At 35.0% G+C, this 13,287-nt stretch overlaps 3 protein-coding genes across 3 annotated transcripts; 1 reads left to right on the top strand and 2 right to left on the bottom strand.

The window, feature by feature from the left end:
• The first annotated feature begins 2 nt into the window (after positions 1-2).
• BX664DRAFT_284071 (uncharacterized protein) lies at positions 3-2,108 on the top strand. Its single transcript, XM_051541620.1, has 4 exons — positions 3-721; positions 808-1,037; positions 1,134-1,579; positions 1,651-2,108. Exons 1-4 carry the CDS (start codon positions 71-73, stop codon positions 2,037-2,039), a joined length of 1,716 nt encoding a protein of 571 aa, XP_051398486.1. The 5' UTR covers positions 3-70; the 3' UTR covers positions 2,040-2,108.
• An 82-nt stretch (positions 2,109-2,190) lies between these two features.
• On the bottom strand, positions 2,191-3,074 carry BX664DRAFT_338459 (yeats family-domain-containing protein). The gene is made up of 3 exons (XM_051546441.1): positions 2,841-3,074; positions 2,575-2,777; positions 2,191-2,490 (listed from the first exon to the last, which is right to left on the bottom strand). The coding sequence occupies exons 1-3, from the start codon at positions 3,052-3,054 to the stop codon at positions 2,266-2,268; spliced, it is 642 nt and encodes a 213-aa protein (XP_051398485.1). The 5' UTR covers positions 3,055-3,074; the 3' UTR covers positions 2,191-2,265.
• Positions 3,075-3,317: 243 nt separating this feature from the next.
• On the bottom strand, positions 3,318-12,462 carry BX664DRAFT_266338 (uncharacterized protein; the record flags this gene model as incomplete). The annotated part of the gene is made up of 19 exons (XM_051540902.1): positions 3,318-3,579; positions 3,666-4,578; positions 4,691-5,153; positions 5,247-5,444; positions 5,548-5,822; positions 5,896-6,115; positions 6,221-6,415; positions 6,483-6,598; positions 6,730-7,030; positions 7,130-7,958; positions 8,020-8,287; positions 8,374-8,536; positions 8,640-8,882; positions 9,089-9,301; positions 9,404-10,621; positions 10,688-11,002; positions 11,067-11,687; positions 11,762-12,057; positions 12,123-12,462. 19 exons carry the CDS (start codon positions 12,460-12,462, stop codon positions 3,318-3,320), a joined length of 7,449 nt encoding a protein of 2,482 aa, XP_051398484.1.
• Between the last annotated feature and the right edge of the window lie 825 nt (positions 12,463-13,287).

Raw genomic sequence — 13,287 nt, 5'->3', positions numbered from 1 at the left:
AGACTCTGAAGAAACACCTTCCAAATCTGCATCACAGTCTACCACCACCACAACTACTACTGCTACTACTATGGTGGACAAGTCAACAAACATAAGTGTCACGCAGGATGACGATAACAATAATAACAATTCTAACGATGTAACTGCTGTTACTATTCCACAAAATAATACCAATGATGATAAAAGCACAACGCATAACCATAGTTCTCCAACCAAGATGACTGACGACAGTATACCTAGTCTAATGGATAAAACCAACAAGGATAGTGATAATCAAGAAGCTACAACTCAAATCACAACGGATAATACAACAACAAATGAAGACCAACAATCATCGCTAAATGATTCAGCTGGCGATGATTTCTTGGACTCCACCAGCAACACAGAATTAAACGATAATAACAACAACAACCAAGATGACGGCGTTGACTACGGGCAACAGTCATATCTGGAAGCAGACGGCTTTGACGATTTTGATAACAATGATGATTTTAACGAATTCAGCTCTATGAACAATGATGAGGATGACGGATTCAATGACTTTGATGACTTCCAAGCTGGAGATATGACGAACGATGATGAGTTTGGTGACTTTGGTGACATTCCTGAACCCAACGACGACACTGTTGATTTATCTACAGCAAAACAAGAGCCATCGTTGTTGCCAGCTATAGAAAATCAAGCCATCAAAACATCATCACCATCTATAGCTGAACAATATGTAAGTCGCGTCAATTTCATTTTATATAGGACTTTTTCATCTTTTACTCAAACATATGTCATTTTTTTTTTTTTTTTTTTTTTTAGGCACAGGTGATGGAAAAAGATGAAAACAGTCGAACATCTTTTATTCAAAACATATTATCTCACTTGTGGACCCCTTTAGACGACGAATCGGATACTAGCCTTGTTGATTCACCAGCATCTAATCGTGATATGCCCCCACCATCATCATCAACAACAATAGCAGAAACGTCACCACAAAAAGATCCTCAAAATAATTTGGCCGTCAACGATATATTATGTACTCAGTGCAGGTAATTTGTGCTTTGATGTTTGAAATAGAGGATTAGTCGAATTGCTAACTCTTTTTTTTTTTTTTTTAATTTTATTTCATTGTTGGTACAATATAGTCTTGATTTATGGCAAAAACTCTCTCGTGATTCTGTGTTTTACAATCCTATAACAGGCTCAATCGGTCAATTCCAGTGGACAAGATCAGAAATCAATCGTGCTTACTTGAATGCTTTAGGAGTACAGATTAATTATGAAGATCGACTACAAGATCTCCGACCCACTTCTATGACTTCTTCACCATCATTACAACAACGCCCTCGAAGCCACGCTCCATCTTATGAATCAACAAAACATTCTCCATCTTCTCCATCCTTGACAAGATTAGCAGTAGACAGGACGACAACAACAAACCACACACGGTCAAATTCATTATCCAGTGGTCTATCTTTGACTAGCGCTGCTGCTACGATGGCCGCTCTTCAAGGTGCCAACAAACCACCTGTAGAAGAAGAACCTGAATTGGATATAGACATTGCCAAGGCATATTGTGAATTGACAGAAGGTAAGATAATAACATATATATATATATATATGAAAAATGTGATTCTTATGAATACATTATGTCATTTATAGAAACCATCCGAGTATTCCCAGATGTGAAATTAAATGCCATGGTGGTTGAATTATCAAGATTACAACGACAAGCCAAAGAATATTTGGGTTATTTACTAGATCAACGTGAACAACTGATGATGGATGCGGAGACGTACAACGATTTGATCAGTTGCATTGTGGGACACGCTCAACGACTTCGGGAACAGAATGTAGCCAAGGATGGTAGTCCAGCTATGGTCAGTAAAAAGAAGAAAACAGGTGGATTCTCAGGAATGATCAAACGGAAAAATACAACTGGTGGTACAAGTGGCACTTCTATGGGTGGAGGTGTAGTTGGTGTCAAACCATCTGCGACTACATCTACTAGCAAATCCATTCATCCTGGTGAAGGTCGAAGGTCCATGTAGTTAATTCTCAATAATATATATATATTGTTTTTATTTGTATTATTTATACCTATTTTTTTTTTTTTTTTTTGAATAAAATTCGAATGGATTGATATAATTTACAAAAAGAAAGGATTAGTATACATAAAAAAATAATAATCATGAATACAAATAATAATAATAATAATAAATGGTTTATTGTCAAGAAGAAGAATATGTACAAACAAAAGGAATAAAAAGAAGAAGATCAATTGTCACTATCTAAAGCTGCCATCCGTTGTTTCAAACTAATGATTTGAGCATTGACTTCCCGTTGAGCAGCGTCCAATCTTTCTAATTCTTCTTGTTCCAACTGTACACTAAACTGAGGTGCTAAAGGATCCTTGGTTGCCTTTTTGGCAGGCAAATTAGGTTGTAACGCATTGTTTTTGGCCAGGATATCACGGAATTGTTCAGTAGGTTCATTAAATACCTATGATCATCCAAAATAAATAAATAAAAAAAAAAAAAAAGATCAGTATAAAAGAAATGGAGCGTTGTTTGCTTTTTTTTTTACAAATTCATCATAAATCAAACTAGAAACAGGTTTATCTTTTGGCCAAGGTTGTCCATTAATATCGTCTTCATAAGGATGTAATCGTAAATGATGATATAATGTCACTGGTTTTTCACTCGTGGCAACATGAAAATGGATCTTGATCATAATTTCAAATTCACCCCAACCTGTTTCTGTCAGTTCAAAAGGAGGTTGTTCTACACCTAACAAGAAGAAAAAAAAAGATAACGTTATTCAATATTTATCTATATATTATTGAAACTTACTTCGTAAAGGATTGGGATAGGTTTCGTGTAGTTTGAAGACAACTTTTCGGATATAATAACTCAAGTCTTCATTGTTGAGACCTCTTAATAACACGGTCCATTTATGTGTATGATCCGAATCTGATGTTTTTTTTCCTGTCAAAGGTGTCGCAGTGTTGCCATAATAGATGGGTCGTGAAATGCTAAGTCCTTTAATACGTTTGTTACTGGACATGTTGTGAATTGAGATTAAAAACAAATAAATGAATAAAAGAAATAAAAAAATAAAAAAGTAAAAAAATAAAAATAAAAAGGACTCCGGAGTGTGAATGTGAGTTTTTTTTTTTAATGGGAGAACAGCATTGATTGGAATGAAATATTTTATGATGTATGAAAAAGGCAACACTGGTATCAAACGTCAAAAAAAAAAAAAAAGGAAGAGAAGAGATAAAATCAAACAAAAAAAAATATATATAGAGAATCTAGAATAACTAACAATTAGGAGGTGATAATATCTAACAATTTGCTTGCCAATTTAGAATGGACCAAGTAGTTAGTAGTGCTTGAACCAAATCCAGGCTCACTCAAGGCAGAAAATCCAAGTTCATCTAGGTAAGAGCGTTGACTTCTTCGGTTGGTAGGATTCGAAATGATAGGTTCCATACATGCATTCATCAGCAAATTCTTAACAGCATCCAACATGGCATGGTTTTGACTACTAATCATGATTTGGTTCATTTTTGGTAATAACGCTTCATATCTAGATAAAATGAAATAAATAAATTAAAAAAAATTTTGATTCTATTTGTCATTCATTTTTTTTTTTTTTTAAAAAAAAAAAATTACATCAATGAGAAGACTTCAGGGACTGCGATGGCCGCTTCAGACAAAAAGGAATATAAAAAGATCCGTTCCAAATCAGTTTCCGAAGTATTGAGTATATTCATCAGAGTAGACACCAAAAGGAGAGCAGTAGTATTATTGGGAATTTCTAAAGTATCAAATAATCGAACATAAGCTGAACCAAATTCCAAAGCATCCAAATCAATATCATCGATCCCAGCCAATCGAAGGAGTTCACGTAAAGCACCATCTTGCGCTGCAAAAGGTAATAGTCCAGCAAAGTAGCCCAATGCTCCAGCTTCCACCATATTTTGTTCCATCGAATGCTTGCATTCAATCTCTAAAAAGGTTGTAAGACATTGGAATACCAAATCACGAGGTTCGCTATGTTTAACCCCCTTCAATAAGATACCAGCCACGGCAAATGAAAAGTTGGTAGTAAAAGAGACACCAGTTTCCTTGTCCAGTTCCAAGGCAACATCAGCAAATGGTTGTCGAATGTCCAGCATCACATCAGTCACTGATCGTTGGGCAAATAATTTTCTTGTATCCAGTGCACGTAAAACAGCTTGTAAGAATCGAGTCGCCGTGGAAAAAGTCGCTGGATGACCCATTTGTACCAATGCAATGGCCAGCCAAAACATAGGAAGTAGATACTGGGAATCGTCTGGTAGACTATCAATAATATTACTAAGACACATCATAATACTGGTGATCAAACTTGGTTCCGTATCGTTGAAGATCGCAAGAGCACCACGCATCGCCACTAAAATTTGATACATCAAGTCATCATCTACTTCTTCTTGAGCAAGACAGCCAAGGACAACAAATGATCTGGGTTGAATGGCCGGATTAAACTGGAATGCAGTACTAGCAACAAGTCCCACCCATCGAGCACGCCATGCATTGGAGATATCTATAATCACATAAGAATGAGTCAATATCAAAGATATATATATATATGTATATAAGTAGTCATCTTTTTTTTTTTCTCTCCCTTCCTTTTTTTTTTTTTTTTTTAATTTTACCTGTTGTAAGACCACCAGCAGTCATTACCTCCAATAAAAGTCGTACAATATTTTCCAAGGATGCCAAATTGATAGTATCAAAAGTCAATGCTGTAGAGTCTTGAGTGATTGTAAATGCATTGACCTTTGTTTTCAAAAGCCCAAAATGATGTCGTGCGTCGCCATCACATACTTCATCCAACAAGTATCGAAGTTTGGTACGATTTTCTTCCGGTAGATTGTGATTGGTGCATAATGTATGTATAATGTTGACAACTAGTTCATGCACAGTGGTACAAATCAAAGTCGATCCAGTACAAACCAGTAAAGTAACAATGTGAAATATTTCAGGCAAGTAAGGAGTCATAGGTGTAGATATATTGAAGGATAACATCAATAAGAATCGTAAAAGTACTGCAATTTCTGTCCAGGATGGGCATTCCACTAAATTTCGGAAAGGTCTTGTAGCAGAATGTTGAATTGCCTGTAAAAACGAAATCATCATTTCAATTAGAATTCAAAAATTACATTTGATATTTTATTCATTCTTTTCTCGTTCTCAATGACTTCACTTTACCCTTCGTAATCGGTTGATGATTTTTCCTCTGACAGGAACGCTTGCCATAGTCACCAAAGTATCACCCATTGCTTCAGCTTCAGGAGAGGCAACACCCTTTTCAATTGAGAATTGAATCAAAATGTCCAGCACCGGGTTGATCAATTCATCTACTTCAGTAAGTGTACCCCATACTTTTGCCTGTACATGTTTGTAAGTCTTATCACACATACCAAAAAAAAAAAAAAGATTGTAAACGTGTTAGGATTATTTTTGATCGTCATTATTGAATAATAATATATAAATTGTATCTTGCTCTTACCTCTGGTCGATCCAATGTCAAATCGATCAACAGTCGTAATAAATCTTTGACTTTTTTCAATCCAGAGTCGCGATCACTACCACGACAAAACAACGCCAAGTTCTTCAACCAAGGAGACAGGTAATCCAAGCACAAAATCCGAAGTTTCTGGTTTGATTTTTTGAAACCATCTACGCATTCTTGTATGAATTCAAATGTAAGATGTGTTTCCGTCACGGCCAAACTTTTGCTGATTGAAACGATAAAATCAGTGTTGTTTGCTGGAATACAAAGATCTATAAAATATCAACGGGTAAAGACAAAAATATCCATCATTCTCTTTTTTTTTTTTATTATTATTATCATTACCTTTTGCCTGCAAGAGTTGATTCCCAGTATCAAACCGGAAAAATGAATTCAAAGAATATAATAAATTGTAAGCTGCCAGTCTTAAATTTGGATCATCGTTGCCAATATTGAGTAAAGCCATGTTCAAGAGTCGTCCAGGAACATCACTTGGTTTAATTGTCCTATCGTAAATTCCACCATGTCGAGTAGCTTCATATCTCTTTTTATTTTGAAGGAATAACTGATATCAAATAAACGTGATTGAATAATAATAATAATAATAAATCAAGCAGACAATGAGAATCAAGACATACGTATGTTAATTATTTTTTTTTCTAATACTTACTTCAACAAGAGCATCCCGTTTTGTACTTGAAAAAGCAGTCAATGATTTTCCTCCATCATGTTTAATCACTAGTTCTCCACCACCACCACCAGCAGTTTTGGAAGTAGGTAAAGAGTAGACTTCATCAATGTCAGATATATGATATACATCATTAAGTTTGGTATTGAGACTAAAGAATATTTCTTGTTCACGAACCTATAAAATAAAAGAAATGAGAAATCATTGTCCCGATAAATATATAAATCATCTTATTGTTACATACCGTAATTACTTGAAGATGTTCTTGACCTACACGTACAACCACAGGAATTCGGATATTCATCGTAATAATCTTTGATACTGGATAAAACGCTGTACTAAGTTCCTTTTCGAGCTCCACTAATAATAATAAGAAAAAAAAAAAGGTAAGATAAACGACGATGATAATACTCCTCTCTCTCTCTCTCTCTCTCTCTCTCTCTCTCTCTCTCTCTCTCTCTCTCTCTCTCTATTCTCTATGAAATACATACCAGAAGATTTTGGAAGATGGACTTCAGATGGTGCAATGATTTCATGTAATTGTGCTACAGTAATAGCAAAACGAGTCTTCTTCAATAATCGGTTGGTGATCTTCAGAGGGATTTTCCTAATATAGCGTTGAAGATGACTGTTTGGATTGAAGATATGAAGGTTAACCAAATTTTCATTGATTTCATGGAATATAAGCTGGAATAAGGTGTTCATCCAATGGACCGGAATCTCGTTGACTGGACTCATTCGTGTTGTATCAAAAACAATATCAAAAGGTTTGTTCAATGAAGGTTCCATGATCTACAAAGAAAAAGTAGATATTATTAGTCTTTATCATATTCTCAATATATTTTTCCCCCTCTTTTTTTTTTTTTTTTTTTTTTTTTTTTGAGGAATTACCGTGAGCAAGTGGAATATCAGTAATTCAAAATCTACATCTGGTGTAATAAGATGAGCAATCACATAAAAGACAGGATTCCCAGCACGTGATACACCACCTTGATAGATAGCATTGAGAGATTTGATAGAAGATATATCACGATGACTGTTCCGGTGCATAAATTCAAAGAAATCGTGATTATTGGTGGTTGCGATATTGATGTTTTTCGAATAGCTAGAATCATCTTGATCAGAAACAACAACAGGTCGACCAAGTTCAGCTAATAACTTTGTAAGCTTGTCGAGAGTACTTTTCCATTGTCCTGATTGGCGTGTTGATATGTTGTATCCACTATTAGATCTCGTACGTCGGCCCGATAAATCTCTTGAGATGCGATCCAAATTGTCGTACAAACATCGGTGTAACTGATCATATACCTTTTGATCCAATGCTTGGACGGAGTTATCCTGGGAATCGGTATCCTTGTCATCGTTGAAATCGTCATTGTGAATAGAGATACCTGATACCTGAGAGATATCACGTAAAAATGTCGTCACTTCATAAATTTTTGCCGTCAAAAAGTCATTCAGGACAACCAAATGAGAATCTTTCGCTCCAAATAAAACATTGCTTGACAGGTTTTGTATCACACGATTCGCTTGAAGAATGAGTTTTCGGGTATTGCGATGTCTGGGGATAGCTTCAGCGGGGAAGTTGTATTTTTCAGGAGCCAAAGTTGCCACACAAAACAAACGAAGGAATACAAATCCACCAACCACAGTGTATTTTGATTCTGGATATTTTCTTCGTACAGCTTCCACAATCATTGACAATTGTTGACGAAATTCCCTAACAAAAAAAAAAAATAAGAAACTCGTTCATTTTGAAAAACCTAGTATTGTTGACTTACAGAGGTACCGCATATGTTGAAGAGCAAATAGCTGTCAGTAGAATATCAGCCACACGGATAACATTATGTTGATTGCCACTTATGGTTTCATTTGAAGATAGCTTCTCAGGATTGAGTTCCCAAGTAAGCTCATTTTCTGGTAAACGGTTGATGGCCATCAAAGCAGGATAGAGTGTTTCTTGTACATAGACTTGACAGCTACTTGCTACTGCGGCTGAAAGTAATTGAGTTGCCATAGTTGTGCTTCGAAATAGTTCAGTTTCAACATCTATATATATATATCAGAAAAAAAAAAGAATATTCAGAGTAAGTACCTTATCCTTTTCCATTTATAGATCCTCAGTCAAAACATACCTGTTGTTTTAACCTCCTTGTTAATAACATATTCCAATAGTGTCATCGTTTTGTTTCTGGATTTGCAGCAACGCAGTAAGAGTTTGGCGACATCGGCAGTGTCAGTAGTTGGACAAACATGACATAATGACAAGGCAATTTCCATATCAGATTCAAATAGTAGCTGATAAAAATAAAAGAATGGGAAATAAAGTTAGCATTTATCAATAAGATTACTTACATTTTTATTATATTAACTTTTTTTTTTTTTTTTTTTTTTTTTTTACCTCAACCAATTTTTCATATCGTTCTGTAGTAGATAATTCCGCGAGTGAGTCGAATTCAGTGCCTTGGTATAATATATTTGTTAAGACTTGAATAAAAGCTGTACGTATAAGCGGATCATCATGGTAAGCACCCAAACTCAATGTATGTTTCAATCCAATGCCAACGTTAGCGCTAAGAAGATTAGAAACGGCGATAATGGTGGTTTCCTTGAGAGTAATTAGATCAGGGTTGATGTCGGATGTCTAACATGTTCAAAAGGTAAAAATCCACATCAGTTGAAAATTCAAAGAAGTTATGTTATACATACCAGATCCATGGATGAGGTTTCTTTGAATATTTTTGCTGATCGAGACAGTTTCTATGATCAAGTAAAAGTAAGGTGAGATGATATGTATTTAATCTGAAAATAATGGATAGTTACTTCTTCTTGATGGCATCGAGTCAAAACTTTGGTGAAGAAGGTGATATACTTGTAAAACAAACGAGATTTCAACTGTAAGGTGTCTTTTTCATGACCACCACCAGATAAAATTTGCAGGGGTAATTGATGTGATATTGCAGCCATTGTCTTTATACAGACTAAATCTAGATCACGGTGTATTCTTTCATCTTGAGTATTTGATAAGATAGTGGGAGATGTAGATGGTTTGGTTGTTGATTGCTAAAAATAAATATAAATAATAATAATAAAAAAAAATTAGATATATAGATCATCTTGTTTCAGTTTTATTTCATTTTTAATTTGATTTCATTTTATTTTTACCATTGTAAAATCACTTGTCCATTCCATAAAAGTTTCCAAAAGCCGATTTCTCAAACAGGTTTCATTTCCAATGATAATTTGATCCTTTTTCAAAATAGTAGCTTCCACCAGATGACAAAGATTGATTTTCATTCGCGTTGTTGCATATCCAGGTCGAAGTCCATTAATATATGTAGAAAAATAAGATACAAGAGACCCAAAATCGATATTGATCAAATATTGTAAATCGCCCACCAATCGGTCCAAGATTAACTTCAAAATAGACATAGCTTGTTCCACAAACAGTGATTTACCAGGTGTACAAATAGGATCCCCATCCGAGTTGAAACTACGAGACATTACGTCTTCCAAATGTCGAGAAAGTATAGCATATAATGAAGGTGCTAAATCATTACCTAGAGCGTCCTTTGTTCCTTCACGTACCACCACATTATCTGCGGTCAAGAGTTCAATCATTTCGCCAATGAATTTTTCCACCATAGCCGCTGGTTCACTGTGCACTTGTTGAGGTTGACCTTTTGTTGACGTTGTATTTACGGAAGTTGAGTCATTCTCATTACTGCTTCTATTCGTCATAGTTGTTCGTCCGGATATAGACATATGTGAAAGAGAATTTTGATTATTAGCTTTCAAACAACATCCACCCAAAGCGGCCAAGAATCCAGTATAATTTTGCCACAATGTCTGTTTTTCTTCATCCACCTCCAATCGACTAACAGGGGCTGCTGATTTTGATGCTGTTGCTCGTACTTTATCATGCCGTCCTAAAACTGCTTTTTTGTTGCTTCCTCCGGCTGTAGTAGGATCACTGTTACTATCATCAAAGACATCTTCTCCAAATCGATAAATCACTTGAGTCAACATTTTCCATCGGATCCAACCTTCTTCCCATGCCGCCATGATTCCAGGTGTTGGATGAGTCATCATTCGTAGATACTTTCTTACGCGTTTTTGTTGAGCCTTGCGTCCAAATACAATAGAAGAGTCGTTTTGTTCCACAAGATCAGTATAAATCATCAGGTTGGTACGAAGAGTGATTTGTTGTGGATTACAGTCATCCTCGGCAATGGCGATTTCTTTGCAAAGTCCAGACAAACAGTGAAGAGCAGTGGAACATATATCTGGCGTAGTTGAGCACAATGAAATAAGACAAGCAATCTCCAGAGCTACCGATGCTTTGAGTCTTTCCTTGTTATCCATTCCAATACTAGCATAATCCTTCCGTATAAAATGATAAATAAAAAAAGATCAGTTCTCATCTCCATATGATAAATGTAAACTTACAAGATTCATTTCCAAAAAGTCACGCCTAGATTTCATTAGAGAGATCAATATATCCATCGACGATCGAATACTTTCTTCCGTTTGTTTCGTGTCCAGTATATGTCGAGCCAAACAAAATATGACTTGTGATGAGATGCGCCAAAAGTTATTCATCAAATGAGGAGGAGAACCCCAAGTGACCATGCCATCTTGACTATGCAAGCGAAGTAAACATTCAGAAGCTGATCGTCGTATGTTACTGTCATTATGTTGACATAAATTCGCTACTCCCACCAAAAGCATTCCAAATTGTTCTGCATTTTCTTGATCATCACTCTAAAAAAAAAAAATGAATACTTCTTATCCAACTTTATAATAAACATCATCTATAGTTACTTACTGCAAAAGGAACAAAAGGAGCCAAAGTAAATAACTGAAGTAGATCCAACAATAGAGAAATGGAGCATGAGGATCGAGATACGCCCATCTTGATCGTTTTCGGATTGGATACCATAGAATCGACTGCCGTCGTGCGAGCTTGGGAATCACCAGCAGCAGCATTTTCGATAAGCAATTTGACAAAATGGGAAGAAAGAGGAGAATAAATAGAGACTGCGCTTGCGTTCCAGGGAAGAGAAAGAGGGTCTTGAACCAAACGAAGACAAGCCTTTACTAAAGCTCGTTCAGCAATTGGGGGTACAGTATCATTGAAGAAAGTCGAAATAAATGTGTCAAGATCATCGTTAGCTATCATTTGTAATCGAGTTAGTAGATAATCGGTAAGTAATTGAAGATGATCAGATTGATGACCAATGCTGGTGTCTTGAGAGATAGCTTTAGTGATGCTCCAAATTTGTTCACTAAGTTCATCTTCGATATCAGTTGTAATATGCCGTAGAACTGATTCTTCAGTTGGTGGTACATATATTGCAGCTTTGTACAAATCGACATAACAAGTGACAGCAATCTCTGCCGTTCGAGCACTTCGTAATGATTGTCGTAATGTTCCCAAAAAACTTGTCTATATATCAAAAAAAAAAGAAAGAAAGAAAGAAAGATGAAAAAACAAATCAAGAACATTTAGATTATAATTACCCTGCGATTTTTCGATGAAGGATTATCTAAAAAGGCTTGTAATAAAAGATCTGGAGCCAATACCAAAAGTACAGTTTGTAAAGGCCAAAAAGCCGCTTTCTTCCGTAATGTATCTGCTGAAGAACTACATAGATCAAAAAGGATTTCGGAACCAGCCAATAATCGATTTTCACTTGCACACACTTGTCTAAATTCATCAGGATAAGTTTCCATCCATCGCCAAATGGCTTTCCGTAGCATAGTAGCAAATAATAATTTTCCTTCCGATCTCATATGTAAAAAATTTGGACTCATTTCTATTGATAAAAAAAAAAGTCAAGATTATGTCTTAACATATATATATATATACCATTTAACTTACCAGTAAATACCAGATGGAGTTTCTGTTTGTCAAGATGAGCAAATTCAAATAGGCGTAATTGAGCAAAATGTTTGTCAGAAATTTCACTAGAGCCACCCATATTTTGGACAGCCATCTTAATCTTGGAATAATAAGTAGACCAATTGCATGCACTAATATAATTGAGAATCCTTCCAGTCATTTGATATAGTTCGAGTATCATTTCCGTCAATTTGGGATCTAATGGTTTGTTTGATTTATTGTTAGTTGGAGTATTCGTTGTAGAATCCATATATCGTAGTTCAGAAGTATCATTGGCATCTTCCACCATTTGCATTAAATTGAGAAAATGTTGAAGCATATTCAGAATAAATGATACCAATGCATCATCCAAAGGAGCAGGACATTGATCATCTGTCCTATTCATTTCCATTCCATTATCATTGCCATTGGTCGTATGATGATTCTTTAAAGTTTTCCAATCATGTTGTAAACAAGCTGCTATCAGTCGAAGAATAAGTAATTGTGATTGTAGTACATCCATAGGCATGTGTAAAAATGATGGAGAAATCGTAGGTATATGCTACATAATAATAAAACATTTATCAGTAAAAAAAAAAAAAAAAAAAAGAAAGAAAAAGGAGAACGTACCTTTGAAATGTTTTCAAGTACTGATCCAAGGGCATTGATCACTGTAGACATTTTGTATTTAGAAACTTCAATAATAGCCGCCACTAACATATTAGAATATATAAAATGAATATTAAAAATAAAATATTATTTTTTTATTTATTTATATCAACAATACCTGTTTGTTGAACTATTGGATCTTGTTCAAGAGCTTCAACTCGTTGATCACCGGAGTTTACTACATTGATAGGCAGCTATATATATATAAAAAAGAGAGAGATAAAAATTGAATATAGTTTTATTTTGATATGGTCATGTTTTAGCTTACTCGAAATGCAATACGGTTGATCAAACTTAGAATAATTTTACTACTTGAAGGCATGTTTGTAAGTTAGTCTATTGAGTGTAGGAGAAGAAGATATATAAAAAAAAAAATGAAAGAAAGAAAGGAACTAACTTCCTCCTGAATGAAGTTGATTAGGAGGAAGAATATATCTAAATGTAGTATATATATAAAAGAAGGAAATAAAAAAGAAAGTATATAGATAGAGCTTGT

Source organism: Halteromyces radiatus (genome assembly GCF_025201355.1).
Source record: "Halteromyces radiatus strain CBS 162.75 chromosome Unknown BX664scaffold_6, whole genome shotgun sequence".
NCBI classification, from domain to species: Eukaryota; Fungi; Mucoromycota; class Mucoromycetes; order Mucorales; family Cunninghamellaceae; genus Halteromyces; species Halteromyces radiatus.
Note: the sequence above shows the minus strand (reverse complement) of the source record. Positions and strands in the feature narration are given on the sequence as shown.

What these genes read in the sequence shown, in the direction of transcription:
- BX664DRAFT_284071 (XM_051541620.1), top strand. Translation starts at nt 71, where the DNA reads ATGGTGGACAAGTCAACAAACATAAGTGTCACGCAGGATGACGATAAC. An exon ending in ATATTATGTACTCAGTGCAG is followed by an intron (nt 1,038 to 1,133) that starts GTAATTTGTGCT and finishes GGTACAATATAG; the next exon opens with TCTTGATTTATGGCAAAAAC. An exon ending in ATATTGTGAATTGACAGAAG is followed by an intron (nt 1,580 to 1,650) that starts GTAAGATAATAA and finishes TGTCATTTATAG; the next exon opens with AAACCATCCGAGTATTCCCA.
- BX664DRAFT_338459 (XM_051546441.1), bottom strand. Translation starts at nt 3,054, where the DNA reads ATGTCCAGTAACAAACGTATTAAAGGACTTAGCATTTCACGACCCATC. An exon ending in CTATCCCAATCCTTTACGAA is followed by an intron (nt 2,778 to 2,840) that starts GTAAGTTTCAAT and finishes TCTTCTTGTTAG; the next exon opens with GTGTAGAACAACCTCCTTTT. An exon ending in GTTTGATTTATGATGAATTT is followed by an intron (nt 2,491 to 2,574) that starts GTAAAAAAAAAA and finishes GGATGATCATAG; the next exon opens with GTATTTAATGAACCTACTGA.